The 21,661-nt window shown below is 41.8% G+C and overlaps 1 protein-coding gene across 1 annotated transcript in view; it reads right to left on the bottom strand.

Moving 5' to 3' along the window:
* Positions 1-21,661, bottom strand: part of rab26 (RAB26, member RAS oncogene family) — an 85,354-nt gene that overhangs the window by 39,522 nt on the left and 24,171 nt on the right. The window contains exons 3-4 of the mRNA XM_078290794.1: positions 10,744-10,785; positions 7,665-7,731 (exon numbers count right to left, since the gene is read on the bottom strand). Of these exons, the coding sequence (XP_078146920.1) occupies positions 7,665-7,731; positions 10,744-10,785 (109 nt within the window). The remainder of the gene's footprint in view (positions 1-7,664; positions 7,732-10,743; positions 10,786-21,661) is intronic.

Raw genomic sequence — 21,661 nt, 5'->3', positions numbered from 1 at the left:
AAACATATAAACATATCAACACTAACACCTGACACCTCAGATACAGTATTGTAGAGATTATCCACATTATGATTTGGGCAATTTAGCTATCACCTAATTCCCATAAAGGAATAAAATATAGAGAGAAATGAGGGTTTATGAAGTGACTTAAAAGACTGAAGTGATTTACACACACACACACACACACACACACTCGAAATCTACTGCCAAAATGTTCCCGTCACCTAGTAAAATGACAGCCAAGTCCTAAATCTCTCTGAGGGCCCATTACTGTCTTTTGACACTGAAATCACGCCTCCAATTATTTCACACTGTGGGTATACCTGCTAATGACGAGCTGTGTGTGAGTGTGTGTGTGTGTGTGTGACATTTATGATTGATGAGCTCCAGGTCATGTCTTGGGCATCGAGGTTACTGTACAAATGAGCATGTGAAAACGCCGCCATCCTCTTCCTCTTCCTCACCTTCAGCCTTCACGCGACACGCAGCTCTATAGCAGCTAGCTGTCGTTTCCGCCTGCTCTCCCGGCTAAGCACGCGCCGCGGGGCTCGCTTCCACGCCATCCATTTCCGAAAGGGGGGCGGATCAATCACCAGTGACAAGCGATTACTAAATTCCCCAGACTGTGGGGCTTCAGACAGCTGAGTCCATTAATATTTGGAGCCATGCAGCCTTTTCAGATAAATGTTAAAGAGAGAGAGAGAGAGAGAGAGAGAGAGAGAGACGAACAGGTAAAGCAGATGAAATATGATAACCGGATCGATGTTTGAGGAGGGCAAAGTGATGTAGGTTATTGTATTGTGTCACATACGGACAGTAACTGCTTTTAAGTGGGGTAAAAGCAGGTGAAACACACACACACACACACACACACACCCTTTTGAGCCTCCTCCCCACTTACTTCACATAGATGCCCAAGAATAAAGCCTCCAACAGCCTTTGACTGTGACCTTGCACATCCGTTTTAACATGCAGGGAGCTAGTAGGAGTGTGTGTGTGTGTGTGTGTGTGTGTGTGTGTGTGTGTGTGTGTGTGTGTGTGTGTGCAGGTGTGTGTCCATGAGTGCGTAAGAGAAAGAGACAGAGAGCTCGATGATGGATCACACAGCTCAAGGCTCTCCCTATATTAGAGCAATACCCTCAACGCTTTGTTTTCAACTGCTGCTCCTCCCTTCATCATCCATCTCCCTCTTTCCTTCCCAGCCTCTCTCTCTCTCTCTTTCCTTCTCTATCACTTTCTCACATCCATAGTTTCTCCTTCTATATCCTGACAGCCTTCTCTCTCTCTCTCTCTCTCTCTCTCTCTCTCCCTTCATCTCCTCTCCTCTCTTAGATGTGACTCGCCTCCCTCACAAGTCGCCGCCGATCGTGGGTCCGCCGTCGCTCCATTAGCGGATGAAAGCGGCGACCGGAGAAGGAGGAATAGAGGGAATGAGAGATGATGCGGGGAGCGTGGAGCGAGGCAGAGCAGAGCGGTGACATAATGAGTTAATGACACCGATATACATGAGAAATAGACGCAGCCTCTGTTGCTCCCGCGGTGCCGACTGAAGCCAGTTTCCCGTCGCTGCTTCTGTGTCCTTCTTCTGTAGCTTTGTTCCTGCTATTTTGGGGCCATTTTGGGGCTTTGCAAGTCAAGAAGAAGAAGAAGAAGAAGAAGAAGAAGAAGCTGCAGGTGTTCTGCTCAAAATACAAAAATAGAAGGAGTGAGGTGCTAAGGTTCAGCGGAAATTTGAAGATATAGCCAGCACTCTCCAAAAATAATTATATGTATGTCTTCATTTAGGAGTTATGATGAACATGCTTCGGCTGTGCATCCTTCATCAGCATACCTAGCAAACCAATCAAGCCAGTATAAACTTATACTGCGATATCTTTCAGTGATGCCGAGTTTCAAACGATTTAAAAGGTCTTTTGTTCCTGCAGCTGTCAAGCTTTTTGAAGGCTTGAGAGTCTTAGGAGAGCAGAATACATCCTTGAGTGTACGGGCGACTAGTTATTGATTTACCGTAAATAAATGAGTTCTTTTATGAGGTTGATATGCCTTTTATACTGTACTGATGTGATGATACAAGTTTAGTGCAGCAGTTCTGAGCTGCATTCTTCTGCAGTCACTCATGTCCTGAATTGGATGAGTGTAATGTTTGTCACTATTTGTCTTATTATGCATGGTGGCTAACTGAGTTTCCCTTGGGGGGTTGATAAAGTTTATCTATCTATCTATCTATCTATCTATCTTCTTTGTAATAGGAAGCAACAGAGTTATGGGAAATAAAAAGCACTAACATTACCACTGGTGCGAGATAGATGCTACAATGGTCTTTACCATGGTCTCATTTGTTTACTGTAATTACACCAAGGTATCACAATTAATTTGACAAAAACATATTGATATGTAAAAATGCTACATGAAGCAGCTTTTAATGTAGCTAACTACTTCACACTTTTCCCAGCATTAGATTTGCAGTGGTGTGTGTTGGGTCCCCCCCCACCCACCACCCCGGGCCTCCTGGGTAACGGAGAGGAGGGATGGAGGCCATTAAAAGGAAATGGAGCAGCCAAGGAGCCTCGCTCTAAACAATATACCCTTTCAATCATAGGCCGCCATTTTGAGCTGTCATCCGTAATGCAGCCATTGCCTGTTCCATGAAATCTATTAACTCTGTCACTCTGATAGTTTGTTGTTTTAATTCATCATGCCGGGGCATTTGTCTGTTTCTCTGATAAGGTGATGTGGAAGGACATTTGAGGAGTTTCGCTCCAAATTGAGATGTCCATCATTTGCAAACGTGACACCTGCGCTCATACAATGATTGATGGCACAAAGCTAAAGAAAAGTGATGGAGCTTTTTCGGAAATAGTGGGTAACTTCAGTCCTCGGTTGTACCAATGCTACAGACTGGATCATCTGTCTTTTACAGATATTAAATGGTGAACTTTAAGTGAAAATTTTTTCCCAAAATGAATATACAGATGTAGTCTTTGAATAAGTTCCACTTTTTACTGAACTACTGCTGCATCTTTGATCTATACCCAAGGGAAACTGTTCAGAAAAATCAAGTATTTCTTTCTTTTCAACATTTGGAGGTTACAAGGAATGATTTCCTAACTATATAACATCGAGGAAAGAAGTGCCAGCAGGTCAGATGTCAGATACAGGATAAGTGCATGAGGATTTGTACAAAGGCTGCCACTGTATATAATGCCTTGGAATGAAACCCTTCATTTTCATCCATTACCCTTGCATACTTGAAAACCTTGAGCTTCAACCTTGCTTTATTCCTCTGAACCTCTTTCAGCACTTTGCCTTCCACTGAGACATAATGCCACTTAATTACAGGGCAACCTTCCTATGAAAGCTTTATAATGGTTTCTCTCTCTCTCTCTCCTTTCCTTGGTCTTCCTCTCCTTTTCTGCCTCTTCATTTGTTGATTCCTGCCTATTGCCATCCGGCTTCACAGTGCTTCCTGCCACAGCGGCCCAAGCCTCAGCCAACTAGGAGGGTGGTGAAGCCCGGTTGCATTGCACTGTCTCTATGAGCTGCTCTGATCCAGTATATTTGTCACTGTTCTTGTATCTTCCAAATGTCAACTTTTCAGGAACCAAAAGAAGAGAGCAGCCTTGTTTTCAGATTGACCGACATGCATTTATGATTTTATCCAATGGGGTTTGAAAGGGGGCTGCAGGGTGTTTTCAGCCCATAGAGGAGCATGTAGTAATCCTTCGATTGAAGCTAAAACATGAAAATCACCACAACTGGAGTTACAAGGTTTTTACACGACAACAACAACATGCTCTGAACTTCTCATACATCTGCCCTGATGTGTGTCTATGCACATGACCTGCACATGTTCTTGTACATTTCTGCAGGTCCATTAGCTGGTAGACATTTCTGGACACATTTCTGTATGTATACTGCATATTTTACTTCCACCTGTAAATCTGAAATGTGAATAGCTAATGATGCACATTTGCCTGTCTGATACATTTCCATACACGTTACCTACACCTTTAAGTCTGAAAATGTGAATAGCAAACAATGCACATTTGCACATCTGGATAGATTTCGGTACCTATTTTACTTCAACCTGTAAATGTAACAATGTGAATATCTAGTGATACACATTTGTATGCCTGGACACATTACTGTACATATATTACTTTGATTTGTAAATTTGATAATGTGAATAGCCAATGGTGCACATTTACTCATACATTTCTGCACATATGTTACTTCCACTTCTAAATCTGAAAATGTGAATAACTAATGAATGCACACTCTGCAGATACGGTATGCTCTTGCACTGGCCTGTAAATTCGTAAATGTGTAAAAAAAAGAAAATAGTTTCGATGTCGATAGTCAACAGTCAGAATTCTTTCACGCCAATAGGAGCTCTGTATTAGCATGATAAAGCCAATGCATCTTTAATTTCAATATGATGTATTTGTGGTACTTTTTAATCGGTATCCTGTTTTTTGCTGTTCACCCAATTTCCCCTTGGGGATCGATAAATTTCATCTTACCTCACCTTACCTCACCTTTTCTCATCTCTCTCTCCCCCTCTCTGTCTCTCTCTCCATCTCTCTCTCACTCTCCCATCTTTCTACCTCTCCTCTCTCCCCACTCGCCCCTCTCTTTCCATTTCCCCTCTCTCACCGGCCCCTCCGCCTCCCCCCTCCTCGTTACTTGCCTCCCCCCACTGAGTCTGCTTCTCCTTCTCTCTTTCAGCACCCTGCGGTTTGGCTCCATGCTGTGGAAATGACGAACTGTCAGCTCCACTGGGGAACGAGAAGAAAAAAAAAGTCCGTGGCTGGTTTCTGGACCCAGCTGGACCTCCGCGGCCCTCCCTGCACCAGATGGGCCCAGCAGATTGCACCGGGCTCACTGCAGCCGCAAACCCATTTATTCTGATTGTCTGGACTAAGGCATCTTCTTGTTCTCTCATTAGGGGCTTAATCACGGGCCAAGACTGGAGCCAAGGCTGAATAAAATAAACATCAATAGGAGCCTAGGGGCCTAATGGTTAGAGGAGTCAGCTTGTGACCGGAGGGCCGCCAATTCGAATTCCAGCCATGCAGGAAATCAGAATGAGAGAGTGGTTGAGGCATGCCCTCCCTCCTTCAGCAGCTACTGAGCTGCCCTTGAGCAAGGCATTCAACACCCAGAAGCTGCAGTGTTTTCAAATTAAAATCTTCACGGAGCTGCTCAGTAGCAAAAAGTAAAAGCGCGTTGTAATTAAAGTGGTAATCTGCAAAATCCATGCTTTTAATTTTGTCTCCATCTTTTTTGCTCAGCCTCATCACCCCACAGATCACCTGTCAATCAAACAGTGTGGGCGGAGCTTGGATTTTCTGTTGATGCAGTTTGAGTTTCTCTCTTCTTTGTCTGTTCAGCCATGGTGGCTATCACTGCTCATGCTAACTACCCAGTTCTTCTTCTTCTATTTATTAAACACAAACCACTGTTGCTGCTGCCAGAAAAATCATTTGGTGTGCCAGAGGATGTTTCCCAGGAAAGACGTGTTAAGAACAGCAAACGTAAAACCTTTCATGAACCGGCTACAGGTTGAATCACTATTGTGTTATATCAGTCAGTGATAGGGAGTAGAAAAACGGATGATAGTGATGTTGTTCGAGTCTTCTCTGTTTCTATTTCTGCATGCTTCGACAGCGACCTGACTAACTGGCAGCGGGTCTGGAGATGCTCCTGCTGTTCTGATTGGCAGGCAACACAGCTGATGTTTTCATTAAGACTTGTGTACACTCTTCAGTTTCTGGCTGTGGCTACCTCATGTGTTAAATCTTTTCTTAACTCGTACCAGATGGCGGTGGAGCTGCTCAGCGGCCAACAGTAGAAAACTTTGGTTGTACTGAGCGTGAAGTGGGGTGTTGCTGAATCTTCCCTGGGCAAATAAAGTTAAAAAAAGACAAAAAAAATCCTAGAGAGCTATAGAGAGTACAGTATGTGCAGACTTAAAACCATATATAGTCACAGTGATCCTGATATGATGAACATAATATGATATGTGATCACAAATCCATCTTTATGTAGATTTATCCATTTTTATGTCATTCAAAAATGAGATATCATTTGAAAAAGTGGCACTCGTCCGAGTAAAATGATCGCTATCACACTCAGCACTGAAACAAATTACATCATTTAAAAGACAGACCTTGCCAGACAGAATGATAACTCTTTTGCAGATGGTTTCCTCCACGTTTTAGATTCTGAATGATGAACTTGAGGTAATGATCTTCTCCAAAATGGATGTGTCGTGCTTTGGAATATAACATTTCCATTTCTATCTTTTTCTCTGGTGGAATTGCAGTGTGCTATACTGTAATTTGACACTTATTTTCAACTTCCTCACTCCTCCCCCTCGAGGAAGCGGTGGCCTTTAACAGTCCAGGCTGTAAATTCAGAGTTTGAGTCACGAAACTATCCATTAGTTCACAGGAAACGACAGCATTCGTGACGGCTGCGTTCTGGCTGCACCGTCTCCCCTGGTCCCGCCTGTCAGATTGAATGAGCTTTATTTAAAAGGCTCCGACAGACGGACAACGCAGAGGATGGAGGCTCCCTGGGCTCCTTGTTAAAGATCAGCGAGGGTAAACTGTTGCACTGACAGATCAGAATAACACCGGGCATCTGGCCAGCCACACACACACACACACACACACACACACACATATACACTAACAGGCAATTTGTACACATACACATACATACACACACAGTTGCAGATATAGATAGGTGTATCAGCACAATGTGCAATCCACTTACGCACACAAATTCCATATGTTCACACATGCACACACACAAACACACACATTCACACACAAACAAATCGACACACAGACACACACTTTCATACACACACAAGTACTCATCCATGCATTCAGGAGTGCAATACATGTACACACTCATAAATGAAGATACAACAACTGCTGACAGACAGACAGACACACACACACACACACACCAACCACCCATTAAGTTAGTATTTGTATGCAGCTGAACAGATTGTGTCTGAGATTGTGCCCGGAAGGCAATGTGTGTGTGTGTGTGTGTGTGTGTGTGTGTGTGTGTGTGTGTGTGTGCGTGCATGTGTGTATCCCTGTGTTCCACAACACCTGCTCACTCAGGTTTGGCCTGAGGCACACTGCTATCTGTACTCAGTGGGGTTGTTCCAGATATAACTCACTCACACAAACACACACACACACACATACACACACACACACACACGCACACACACACTGGAATAGCTCATAGCTGTCTCCCCCCCCCCCCACTGTGCGAGAGGCAGGCTCATTTTCCCACCCAGTGGTTAGCCTCTCGCCTAAGGGAACCTGCACATCACAGAGCCTCGGGCAAATGCCTGCACACACACACACACACACACACACACACACACACACACACACACGCATGTCTGTCAAATCAACAGCAACTAACAGTATGTTTTGCTATCACATCAGGAATGAGGGAAGAACAGGGGGATGGGTGATGTCAGTCACAGACAAAACAAACACACAAATGTCAATCAGCAGAAACAATATGCTGTGACATGAAAAATTACGGTAGAGGGGAGATTGTGCTGTTGTCAGTCACAAACAAACTCAAAACACACACACACACACACACACACACAGAACCCCTACCGTGTGCATCGCGATAATAGGCATGTGTGACGCTCCGGAAACGCTCCTGTCCTGCTGTGTCCCAAATCTGAGGAGGAAGAGCAGGGGGCATCATCATCATCATCATCATCACAATTACTACTCTTCAAAGAGTTCAGAATGCCGCTGCCAGAATACACACACTGGACTGAGAGACCACATTACACCCGTTCTTAAATCTCTTCATTGGCCTGTATCTTCCAGAATTGATTTTAAGATCATCTTATTCGTTTTTAAATGTCTTCATGGTCTCACCCCACCCCTACCTTAGCAATATGATAGTGAGATATGTACCATGTAGATCACTTAGATCATCCAATAGCAGTATGCTGACCATCCCTAAAACTAGGCTTAAGAGTGGTGAGTCAGCATTTAGCTACCTTGGACCTAAACTGTGGAACTCCCTCCCAGAAGTTAAGAGCCACTAAACACTTTCAAGAAGCATCTTAAAACACATCTTTTACCATTGCTTTTGATTAGGTGGTGGTAAATTGGTTTACATGTATTTAGTGTTTTTTCTTTTACTTCTGTGTATTTAAATTGTATCCTTCATTGTCCTTTTTACTATTGTTTTTATTGTTTTACTCTAACTTCTATTTTTTTGTTTTTATGCCTTTTTATTCTGTAATGCACTTTGTAAACAGTCTTGTTAAAAGGTGCTATACAAATAAAGTTATTATTATTATTATTATCACCATTATCACCATCATCATCATCATCATTATCCAAAACACAAATTTAGCTCTTAAATGATCTTCACAGATAAAACCAAATTAAATTTCTGTGTACATGTAGAGGTAGAAGTGGAATTAGTAATAGCATTAGCACTTTAGCTTTAGCATTAGCCTTAGTGTTAGCCTTAATGTAGATATTAGTATAATGCTATATTCCAGTCAGAAGTCAGAAATTCCCAGTTGGTACAGTATGTTGTAATTACAACCTCTGTGCCTTACAGTGGTTACATTTAAGGAAACACAGGAGAGAAACATGAACACCCACAAGATTTTATTTGCCCAACACAATATACTGTTCCTCAAGAAACAGCTAATGTTATGTCAATGACAACTGGTAACGTTAGCTAGCTACATAGCATAGAACGTTAGCAACTGTATGTGTAACTTTAAATTTCAAATTTATATGTTTAACCACACGTTTTGATAAATTTATTCATGTGATGCTGAAAATGATTCATTAAGGATTATAAACACATTAAAAGTAATGCTGTGTAGCTTTTACCATGTATGCCGCCATGTTGATGTGACATCACATAACTGAATTGCGGAAACCTCCTGCTTGAGAAATCTTGCCCAAGTTTCCTACTTGGTATTCTGACTTGAAGAACCTTTCCATTGCATTTTTCTTAGTAGGAATTCGGAGCACAGCATTGTTATAAGTATTAGCCTTAGCATTAGCCATAGTGCTAGTATTACTATGTTGCTTAATGGGATAGGGACGGCCGCCTCTGCAGACATTTAAACCCATTCATACTTATAATTTCTAGCATGTCTTAAACTGTGTTATCACATATTTACTAATCTTGGCTTAGTAAATGTGTGAACTCATGTTCAGGCTGTTCAGGCACAGAACAAAGGACACTTTACTGGTAAACAGCGTTCGCTAGTCAGCTGAAGTCAATTACCATCACAACAGACCCAATCATCTTTGCCTTGTACAGCAGTATATCACACTGGCAGTCATTAGAAAGATAATGAAGCTGTGAGATTGGTGGCTCTGGACCTTATAAAGGACATTTACATCTTTATCTGAGCCTGTGCTATTCTTTGTGCCACAGGCTATTATAACCTCTGCTGATAACTCTGTCTTGGTTTCTGTTTTCCTGCTTTCACTCTCTTTCTCCTCTGAAACCCCCTTATGTGTGCCCGATCTCTCTTGCTCCCACTTTTTTACATTTTCTCCTTTTATAATTGTCTTGTATTGTATTTCTCTTCTCTCCTCCTCACTCTTTCTCACACACTCTGTAACACTTTCTCCATTTGGCTAATTTGCACAAATGAGAAAAACTATGAAAACAGAGAGAGAAAAAAGAAATACAGTGTGTGCAGACGAGACAAAGAAGCCCTGAGGGGGCTTATAAAAACCTAGAAAATGACACAAAGAATCAAGATGACAAGCAAAGATACACTTGTCAGCAAAACCAAAGGAGGAGAATTGTAAGAAAAACAACAAAACTCATCAAAAAAGAATGCAACGGCAATGAAATAAATCAAAGTGGAAAACCCCTGATGCAGTTAATGATAATGCTATCATAGGGGAAATAAGCGTGTGGTAGTGAGTGGGACAGTGTGTGTGTTTGTGTGTGTGTGTGTGTGTGTGTGTGCGTGTGTGTGTGTGTTAAAATCGGACTGGTAGTGTAGCAGTTAGGGCCTTTCAAAGTTTGACATTTTAACCTTTAATTATAGCGCCCCCATTAGGCCAATCAGTGTCATTTTTTTAAACACTGGAACACAGTCTGAAGATGCATCATCCCTTCAAGTTTCATTAAAATCAGACTAGTGCTGTCTGAGATATTATCTGAAATATCACATTTGGCAGACGGACAGCTGGATGGAAACAGCCTGATCCAGAAAGAAAGAGAAAGACGAAGAAAAGAGAGAGGGAAAGTGTGTGTTGTGTTACTGAGGGGAACAAAACTCATCAGACAGGATCTAAGGCTTTTTTTGAAATTGTTGAACGGTGAAGATTCACTGGCATCTCATCTCTCTCTCTCTCTCTCTCTCTGTCAGTGTCTCTCGCTGATAACTTCCAGGCTTGATAATCTGACGGAAAGTCTGCTATTCCCTCTAGTGTCTTCAGTCTGGCAGAGCAGCAGGCTAATTGACTGATAGAGATTAACGAAGGCCTCATTAAATCATCGTTTGGGCTCCCCCCCCCCCCCCCCTCAGCCAGCAATGAAGATGTATGGTGGGTATTTACACCATGGGAAACAGTTGCTGGTGATTTGTTATTAGAAAGAACACACACACACTCACAGACAGGCAAGAATTTAAATAGAGAGAGACTGAAAGAATGAGAGAGAGAGAAAGATGGATTTGTTGCTTACCTGCAGTTTGACCTTCAGTGCGTCAATATTCAAAACTTTATTCTGGAAGACAAAAGAAAAAAATAGATGTTCAAGGTGATTGCAAATCTGCAAAGTATAATCAATACCGTAGACCAGTGGTGTGTCAATTTTGCTCGAGTCCCAAGTCTTGAGGCACAAGTCTCAAGTCTAAATGTAGATTACCGAGTCAAGTCTGTCAATCTTAAAGAAAACTAAATATCTAGGACTTTTCAATGCAATATGGTTTTAATTTAACTTGGTAAGAGCATCATGAGTTTGATTTCTATAATCAGTTTCAACTTCAATAAATTCAATCATTCCATACAAATTCAGAAAACAGAATTTAAATTCAGTCGTCTGCTGGAACAAATCTCATCACTTTCAATCTGAGTCATTTACACAAACACAAGATCTCAAGTCAAGACTTTAGAAACCTTTTCAAGTCATCAAAGTACAAGTCAGAGTCAAGTCCCAAGTCACCAGAACCCAAGTCAAGTCAAGTCTCAAGTCTTCTCTTCATGCATCAAGTCAAGTCTCAACGCAAGGCAACGACTCAAAATGACGCAAATGAACAAGAATACATATTTTAAACAATATGGAGGCACTGGAACCAAACTAAATAATGCTTGCAAACAATGGCGAAGGTATTCTTATTCTTGTTCTTCTATGCTGTATGTTCTGTTCTGTTATATAATAGGTTGGGAAGCTGATGGATTTTGGTGTTATGGTTTTTTGTGACCACAGTTGGTGTAATAAGGGGCTTGATCTCTGCTGCAAGGCTCTCTTTCATCATCGTCATGTTGTCTGCACAGTGTACAGTCTATGGCCCTATGGCAAACATGCAGACACACACAACCACAGTAACACACACACACACACACCTTTTGTCACGATGACGAGCCTCGTTTGAGGGAGTTGCATCATTTAGCTACACCTTGGATGCTAAGCAGTTGCGGCCAGCACAGCTGTTATTGTTTACACACAAACACACACATGCTCAAAAATGCATGCACTCACACACACACACAATATCTTTCCAATATCTTTTTAAGAACAGATAATTGGTTGTAGGGATCTTTCAAAACCTCTGCAAGCTAGTAGATGCCAGTTGCAGCGGCTCCTGCGTGTTTATCTCCTACTTTTTCTACTTTTCTCAGCACTCAAAGCATAAACCTTAACCATATTATCACTTTCTTTCTCATTTATCTTTATCTTCAGTACTGTTTTAGCACTTTTAGCACTTCTCTGACCTTACAACTGGCCTCAGAAAATATGCGGTCTTACTCTCGGGAGCAGCTGGGTCCGAAGGATACACGGACCGAGGTGCTGACACGCCGGAGAGGGAAGAGAGCAGGGATGGAGCTGAGAGAGAGAGAAAGGAGATTTGACCCTACCTTCCATCTATCATTATTGGGAACGTGAGATTGCTGGCAAATAAGATGGATGAGCTCTCCGCCTCGGCCAGGACCCGGCGGGAATATCGGCAATTCAGCCTAATGTGTTTCTCAGAGATACGACTACAGGGGAAAACACCGGACTGTGCGATGGAGCTGGAGGGTTTCCAACTTGGTGTACAGAGCGGTGAGAGGAGAGGAGGGGGTCCAGCCGGTTTTATTAACTCTAGATGGTGTAATCCTGGACACGGTGCTGTGAGCATGGTATTAGTGTCTATAGTCCAGATACTGAGCTGCTGTCTGTGGGTTTACGGCCATCTTACCTGCCACGGGAGCTTTCACGCGCTATTGCTGTCGTGTTTACATCCCGCCCTCGGCTGATCCCAGTGCACATTTTGAGTAGATGTTGATACTAGCCTGCACCAACATTGACAACCTGCTTAGGTGCAGCAGCAAAATGAAAGTTGAGAAAGTTGAGAAAGTTTTGGAGAATCGGGACCGAAATATGTCTCTGATATCAGTTCAAAACAATTTCCAAAGCTATATTAAAGTGCATTTCTACCACGCCATAATATCATATTTTGTGCTTGTTTGGGTTTAAGTTGAACTTGGCCCTTGCTTGCCTTTCATTCTGCCACCGGAGCACAAAAGTAAAAACATTAGCCACCAAAAACCTTTAATTACTTTTTCTTATCCAGTCAATTTTGTTTTATTCATTTTTTTGTTATTTCTGACCAAAAAGACTTTCGCTCTTGGAAGTCGGAGCTTACAGGGAGCACTTGAAGGCAGCATAAGAGTTGAAGAAGAGAATTAAGGATGAAAGAACAGCTACCAGGAGAGGATTGAGCACAATCTATAAAAGACAGAGAACAGACATCGATGCACGTGCGCCTTGCACATTGTCAGTTTCTGTACAGTTACGTCCATCTGGAGTTTTGGATAAGGTGTACTAGCTAGTAACACTCATACCCAAATCTCCACACTGTGTACATGTTATCTGCATCCCGTTAAGTCAATATTTGAAAGGTGTATATGCTTTTTTACAACACACTCCTACACACTTTCTGCACATATGGCCCTCTCTAGACCCATTAATGTGAATACAAGCTTATTTTTGCAAGTAGAGGAGTAGGGAAAATTCAATATAGGGGAAACGTGTTGCTGCTAATGATGGAGAGAACGGTAAACAGCTGTGAAGAGAGAGAACAGCGAGAGTCGACTGGGCTGCATTGTTCACGAACAATACCGTTAGTGTGCCATCTGCAGAGCGAAGGCCAAAGCAAAATAATTCAAAATCAAATTAAGCCAATGTAAAGCTGGCAGACAGAGAAAATGGAACTGAGTAAATAAAATGGTCAGGTTCTTTCAATTTGAGTTCATCAAATCCAAAAACACGTGTTCCCATGGCCTTGAAAGAAAAACAGCAAAGAAAATTTTAAAAAAAATGAAGCACAACACTCTCTGTAAGAGAAGAAGAGCTGACAACTCCAATTAAGCTTTTTGCTTTGAGCGAACCTGAGGAGAGGCAATCGCAACAAGGCCAAAGGGGAAAATATTGACTAGAAAAAACACAGCTCAGTCTGACTAGAAGTGATGGTTTCAAAATCCCAGACAAAGAACTAAAGGGACTAATTAATTCCGGTCACGCGAGAAGCAGGAAGGGAGTTGGCAGCAGAAGCCGAGCCTGATCTGTTGCCCCGGTCTTAACGGCAGAGAAATTGAAGTTATGATTGCTTTTCACCTGCACATGAAAAAGCCTTTTTTTTTCTTTGTGGTGGCATCTGCAGACTCCCCCAAAAACACAACAAAAAACCACGGTGGGAAGGTTGCCAGGTCAGGAAAAACAAGACCTCCCCCAAAAAATGAAAGGAAGCTTCATCATGGTAGGGAGGGAAAATGGGAGCCAGAAAAGTGAGCAGGCAGCTAATGTCAGCCTAATATATTAAAAGGCATGTAAACACACACACACACCCAACACACACCCATTAAAATCCAGAGGCTGCGTCAGGGGGTTTGAAGCCTTGAGCACCAAAGCTCTTTCTCCAACAACAAGCTTCTCCTCATTCCTAATGCATTTCATCCATATTGCATGGGATATGGTGAGTTGCGGTTAGTTTACCCCGCAAATGTGAAATGCTTAACATCTGCTACACCTCATTTGCTACATTTTTTTTTACAGCATATACAGTGCAGTGCAGTAAGCCTGGAGAGAGTAGCTGCTCAAAACAAACAGTGTTCTGCAGTGAAACGCAGTATGTAGCGTGTGTCTGCTGAGAAATCATCCAGTGAAGAAGAAAGCTGCTTCACACGCTGGTTAACCAGTTTTCTGCTGCAGTCTTCCGGCTAGAGCTGGGCGATAAGGTTGAGATCAGTATCACCATAGTCATAATGATTTTTTCTGATATCGATATATATCAAGATATGGCTCACCCACGCAACATCACACGTTAAAATAATCAAATTAACCTTCATCCGATTGAGCCAAATGGTGAAAAGTAGGATACTGAACTGGCCATCTGCTATTGGCTGATCTTTGGTACCAGGTGATGTCACCTTCTAATAGAGTACAACAGGTGGTGACATCACCTGGCACCAAAGACCAGCCAATAGCAGATGGTAAGTTCAGTACCCTAGTTTTCACCATTAGGTGTCAGGCTTCACCACAGATTTGGATTTGGGGTTTAGTTACTCTTTAAAATGTTTCATACCTCATTTTGTCAGTTTTTAAATAAAATTAGCTTGTTATCATCAGTTTAGACAGCAGAATTGTGCATCAAAATATCCCCAAATCACCATATCATGACGATATGATTCCACTTAAAGACGATAAGCGATAATATTGAATTATCGCTACAGCCTTTGAACATGGTTGTTAGTAGTTTCTCCACAAAGCCCTCTCAGTCCCCCCTCAAAAAAATTAGTTTGACATGATTTGGACCGAGAGTTGTTGAGAAAATGTGTTAAAAAACGACCCATAAGAGTAGCGTCTTTTACCCTCACTTTGCTGTGCCATTCATTCAGATGGGATCAGCTGCCCTACATATTTACTGCAGAACTCATGGGGAGCTCATCGTCAAATTCAACATTTCCATTTTTATTTTATTTAATAAAGAAAATATTCGGAGTAACAAAATAACAGAAGATCTTCGTCTTGTTTTTAAGAAACACTTTACAGATTAGAGGTCACAGTCTCGCCTCTCATTAGGTGAAAACCTTCCCACTAACCATGATTGGAGAATCACCACAGAGATCCATTATGTTGTTAAATTGTGCTGAGGCAAATATGTTTTATGAATAGGTAGGAAATTGAACTTGAATGAAAAATATCACATGGACTGAAAGTTACCACAGCAGTCCATAGAGGACATACAGAACATTTTTTTTGGAAAATGACTTTTGTGTTGTCATGTTAACGAGATAATGAACTCGTTATGAAGAGTTTTGTCATGATAACAAAATAATTCCGTTGTTATGATGAGTTTTGTCAAAGAGATAATTACGCTGTTATGATGAGAGAACAAGTTGTTTGGTCATGATAACGAGATAATTAAGTCGTTATCTCGACATAACAAAAGCCATTGTAGAAGCTCCACTTTGTTTACTGCTCAACTACTGCTGCACTTTGGCTCCTCCCCCAAGAGGAACTGTCTGCCCTCTTTCCAGCTGCCTTTGCTGTCTTTTCAAACATTAAACATTACTAGTAATGGTCTGGTCGCTAGATGGTTGAGAGTCATCAGAGTTTTGTGTTGCAATATACATACACACACACACACATATATATATATATATATACAGTATATATGTATATAATTTGGTGCAACTACGTAACACTGAAGAAAGAACTGTCTGTGGTACTACTGCAGGCTAGATGCAGGATAAACAGGGAAAGAAGGTGGACTTTTATAATGGTTACCACTGTAATTAATATTTTACTTGCCATGTAAGTAAAGATGTTTGCAACACTGTGAGTCTGTTACCATCCAACAGAATGCTTCAGCTTGAATGTGAAGTGACATCGACACGTGAGGCGGCATATTTCCATGCTTCCACTGAGAAATGTTTATTTTCCCACTATGGTTTTGTCCCTGTACTGATCTCACCCTCCTGTTCCCATTAACACGGCTCTTTCCAGTCACAGTGAGCGCTACAGTGCTGAGCAGCAAGACTATGGAGAGATGTTAGTGCCGACAGAGACTGTATCTGAATTGCATAAATCTGAATTTGTCATATCAAACTGTATATGTGTGACTGCAGGAATGAGCAATGTCCATGTGTAAGTAGGTTCACTGCACACTACAGCATACAAACTTGCTTTAATCTTTCTTTATTTTCATGAATCTCAGCAAGAAAAACTAACAAATATGAATTTGTCACACTCACATTGAACTGTTGAATAAATAAATTAAGAGTTAAGAATTAACAATATCTGATAATGCTATATCTACAGCTGTATGGGCGCTCTGCACTGAATCAGAAGTCTTATCTAGACTGCTGACTGGGAAAAACAAACAGAAGTTGGACATCTGTCTTGCATGTGAACCACACACCTGTACACGCATGCATGCAAACACACACACACATTCTTGTACTTCTATCCTTATAAGGACTTTCCACTGACTACATTAATTCCCTAACCCTAACTTTGACCCTTGTCCAACCCTAAGCCCACATCCTAAACCTAAACTCGCATCGAAGTGAGGATCGGCTAAAATGACTTCACTTTGCAAAAACATCCTCACTCTGAAAGCCTAAAACTCAAACTGGTTCTCACAAGGGTAGAAGTACGAGGACACACACACACACACACACACACACACACACTCTCTCTCCCTCTCTCTCTCTCGCTGACATACTAGCAAGTGAGCAATAATCTGCATGGCCGCACCGGTAATGATTTTCTGATACCCGAGACTCCAATTCCATCTCATCTCCTCTCATCTTCTCTCCTATCTTAACTCTTTTCGGCTCATTCCCCCCCTCTACTTTCATCACTTACTCTCTCTCTCAAACTCCCTCTCTCTCTCTCTCTCTCTCTCCCTCCCTCTTTTCTCCCTCTCCTCTTTCGATCTTAAAAGTGTGATGAGGTCTGCCGCTGCTGCTCTGTAACCGCTGTGATCAAATTTTGGTTTCTGAAGGTGTTTGCAGACTGTGCGATTTTGTCCGTCTTAATGCCGTCCCGGACACATTTTTCACGTCTGGGACGGCACGTCGTCGTGAACGATGGCTGGCAGTCTTTCGTTGAGTGTGACGAGGTCAGGGCTCCGACAAACTTCTGGCAGTGTCAGATATTTGGGCCCATATTCGTGAGGTACGAGCGGTGCCACAGCGCTAGTCTAGTGAGTGACCAATGGGAGCACGGTATAGGAAATGACGGCATATGTCGTATAAAATGTAAACAACATGTCCAACTCAAAAAGAAAGCGTCAGGATGGCACTAAAATCCGTTGGGATACAAAAAAAAAGAGGGCGGACTCCTCTTTTTGGGCTTCTCCGGGCAAAACATTGCCGCCATCGCTTGCTGTTTCACCGACACCAGTTTTAAATTCCCCGGGTCGCTTCAATGTCAGATAAAGGGCGTAGGCTTGGGCCATATCCGAAATTTTATATCGCGATGCTTTCCCACCAAAATATCGCGATATATGATATTTTATTTCTTCTAAGTTACATTTAGGCTATAAATAATTATAGCCTAGAGATTTGATCTTACTATTCAAGCGAAAACAATGGCCATTTGTGTAAATTCCTGCCATTTACAAGAAAATGGTCTGATTGTGGAAAAGGGAACCCATTTGAAATAAGATGACACTATGATTATTATTATTGTATATTTTTTGGGGGGGTGGAGGGGTGGGAAGGGTTAAGGTCGACTGAAGATAATATTGAGAACGGGTCAGGCGGGCGCGAGTCAAATAGGCTACACACAGTACACACACAATGTAATTATAGACTAAATTTCAATGAACATTTCTAATAGGAGTTTAAGTGACATAAAATAAGTTTAATGTTGACAGTTTGAGCTTATAGGTGAGTCTAGGACTAAGCTGCCCTTGTGTTTTAGTTGAACGGCGGTTGTTTAATGTGTGTGCTGCAGGTCCTACGTTCTAAAAATAGGCAACGACGCAATGTTTTCTTAGTCTGAAGTATCATTTTAACAGCAGTGTTATTTATTTTTGTAGTTTGTCTCAATAAATTTGACAAGACACAAGAGTCTTTGGAAGATTACCTCGCTGTCTGAATCTTTTTTTTTTTTTTGGGGGGGTTGGCAGATTGGTTTCGGGTCGTTGTTTTATGTGTATGAAAATGGGTCGGGCGGATTCGGATATGTTTATGAGTTGGTACAGTGTGACAGGCTGATAATCAAGATGTTACTTCTCTCCAATCGCTTCTCAGTCGGACATCAAGTGAACACAAAAGACGGTTACAATCAATCACAGCTTAAGAGCAGACCAGAGGGGAGGAGAGAGTAGGGAACTTTCAAGATGCAAAACACCAATTTACTCCACTGTGTGTAATTATCACAGCATCTCTCTCTCTCTCTCTTCTCTCCATCTCTCTCTCCTCCCTCTCACACAGACATCACTAGGAGTCTCACGCTGTTAAACTGGAGGGACCCGCAGTCTCTGAGGGTCGTTCTGGGACGGACATCCACACCGCTCTCGATGACAAGCTGTCCAGTCGGTCTCGACACACGGTGTAAGTGCGAGCAGCGGCAACTGCTCTCCGTCTGCGGTGCAAACCACTTCGTCACGGAGTCAGGACGCTTCGGGGTTCTGAGACGCCTTGCCGACTGCAGACTGACCTGCGGGGCGTCTTGAGATAAATCCAACTTAGTCGACCGTTAAGATGTGAGACGGGTCAGAACAGTCCAGGTCACTGAAATATTATAATTCATGGGAGTTTGCAGCATGTGGGGTTGTAGCCTCAAGCTGTGCTGTTCTCTTCTTCTTTGATAGTATGGCAGAATATGCCATGTTAATGTAGAATTTTGTGTTTCTTGAAATTAAGACCACATTTCCCATAAACCCCGTGGTCTCATAGAGGATGTTCCTCCTTGTCCCCCCTCCCAGGCATCATTCTGCATGTTTATTTTGAAAAGCAAGAAGAAGGATAAGAACCAGTGGTGGAAAAAATACTGTAATCCTTTACTTATTGTAAGTAAAAGCAGCAATAGCATAATGGAAAAATACTCCATTAAAAGTAAAATGTACTTAAGTATCAAAAGTAAAAGTCCTCATTCTTTCAGAGTGTTAAATTATTGATGCATTAACCTGTAAGAAGTATTTTAATGTTGTCGGTCTAACTGCTCCATATACTGTTGGGGAGTTTAAACTTTAACAATGCAACATATTTTATGAGCTTATCGTATGTTTTGCATGTAAAACCTTATTCTGCAAACTAACTACAGACATCAGATAAATGTAGTGGAGGAAAAGTAGAAAGTCTCAGAAAATGGAAATACTCAAGTGCCAGTACCTCAAAATTGTACTTAAGTGCACTTGAGTAAATGTACTTATTTACTTTCCGCCTCTGATAAGAACCAATATGCATTCAGACCAGGTAAACCTTTGTTGATGGTAATTATCTCCAAATGAATGTGGTAATGATGTATTGATGTTGAAATGCAACATGCGGCACCTTTAAAGTCCAAGCAGGAACTTGGCCTTTTAATGTTCCCTTCCTTATCAGCGAACATACAGCACATCCCTTATGGGACGTGTCCAGGCTTCTTCTGAATCATTCGCTCCACCATGCAGCACTTGTTTAAATGAAATGTCAACTTTTATAACTGCTGTGTGCCTGATATCCCTTTGGTCCTTCCCCCCCAAAATAAACAGAGGAGGTTCAATAGGGAGCCGTGGAAATCGATGTTAAAAGTCGACACAAGAAGGTCTAAAGTCATATTTTGTAAGGTGTGTATGTTCGCTGATAAGCAAGGCAGCATTAAACTGACACATTTCAGCATGGGGTTTGACAGATTGTCATTTTTAGTGCACTAGTGCTGTGAGGACGCCCACACACACACACACACACACACACAAAACCTGTACACACACACACACACACACAGTCAGTAAGCAAGATCTACACACACATATAAGACAACAACTAACAACACTAAGACAGATATTCACGCACACTCAACAATTATTAAAACACAAAGACGCTACCACACACTTGACAATTACCGAGACACAAAGACAATCAAACACACACACAGGCTCAGAAATAAACACACACACACACACACAAAACTTGTACACACACACACACACACACAGTCAGTAAGCAAGATCTACACACACATATAAGACAACAACTAAGACAGATATTCACGCACTCTCAACAATTATTAAAACACAAAGACACTTCCACACACTTGACAATTACCGAGACACAAAGACAATCAAACACACACACACACACACAGACTCAGAAATAAACACACAAACACACACACATGCACTAGTAAGACACAGACAGAACCACTTCTGCAGCCTCAGAAAATATACACACACACACACACACACACAAACACCTACACACACAATGCTGAGCTATTGACAAATGACCATTTATATTCAACAGCAGTCATAAGAATCAGACAGCTCTAAGCTATCTGTCAATCAAGCTGCCACCCAGACCAGCCTCCTCTTTGAATAGATATGAGCAACCAGAGAACTCACAACAAGTCCCGAAAAAGACAAAAACTTTCCTGAAAGTCTCTGCCACTGACGGACTGATTTGTGCAAATGATATTTTACATTACATTTTACATTATAGGCATTTAGCTGATGCTTTTATCCAGAGTGTCTTACAGGTGCATACAATATTATATGTATTCAACATGAAAAGAGCTCTCTTAGCTCTCTGTGTACCAGGACTCTCTCAGCTGACTGTGCTCCTGTGCAGCTCAGTGTGTAGAGTTAAGGGTTTCATTGCTGTTACATAAGGTGCCAACAGACAAAAATAGTTCCAAAGCTCTCACAAAAAGCTAAAAAATCCTGTATTAAATGGGTGAGAAGATGTTAAAAACTGCTGCGACCTGATGATGAGGTGCTTTGGAAGAAGGTGTCCACAGCAGCACCTCAACTGTGGAGCAGTCTCCCTGAAAACATCAGATCTGCTGATTCGGTATATATCGAAATTCAATATATCGCAATACAAAAATGCGACAATACGTATCGTGGGGCAGAAAAATTAATTGCCATATTAGCTCCATTTTATTCTGCTGTAGTAATCACAAATGAGACGCTTGACCATCACAATTTTACAAGCTCTCCATTCTAGTTTTGCACTTTGTAATGACGTTTTTAAATTGTTGTTTGTGTATCGAATCGTATTGTGAGATAAGCACATCGTCCCATCCCTGCTAGTTTTTTGTTTTGATTGATCAGGTATTTGTGGATGTATGTATACTCAGAACTGTGTGCGTATGTGTGTGTGTGGGTGTGTTCGTGTGTATGTCTACTTATTTTATTTTTCTGCTCTTATGTGTTTTTATTCTTCTTGTATTTTCATTATTG

Source organism: Centroberyx gerrardi, chromosome 20 (assembly GCF_048128805.1).
Source record: "Centroberyx gerrardi isolate f3 chromosome 20, fCenGer3.hap1.cur.20231027, whole genome shotgun sequence".
NCBI classification, from domain to species: Eukaryota; Metazoa; Chordata; class Actinopteri; order Beryciformes; family Berycidae; genus Centroberyx; species Centroberyx gerrardi.
The sequence above is the reverse complement of the archived record's forward strand: the minus strand, read 5'-3'. Positions and strand labels throughout refer to the sequence as shown.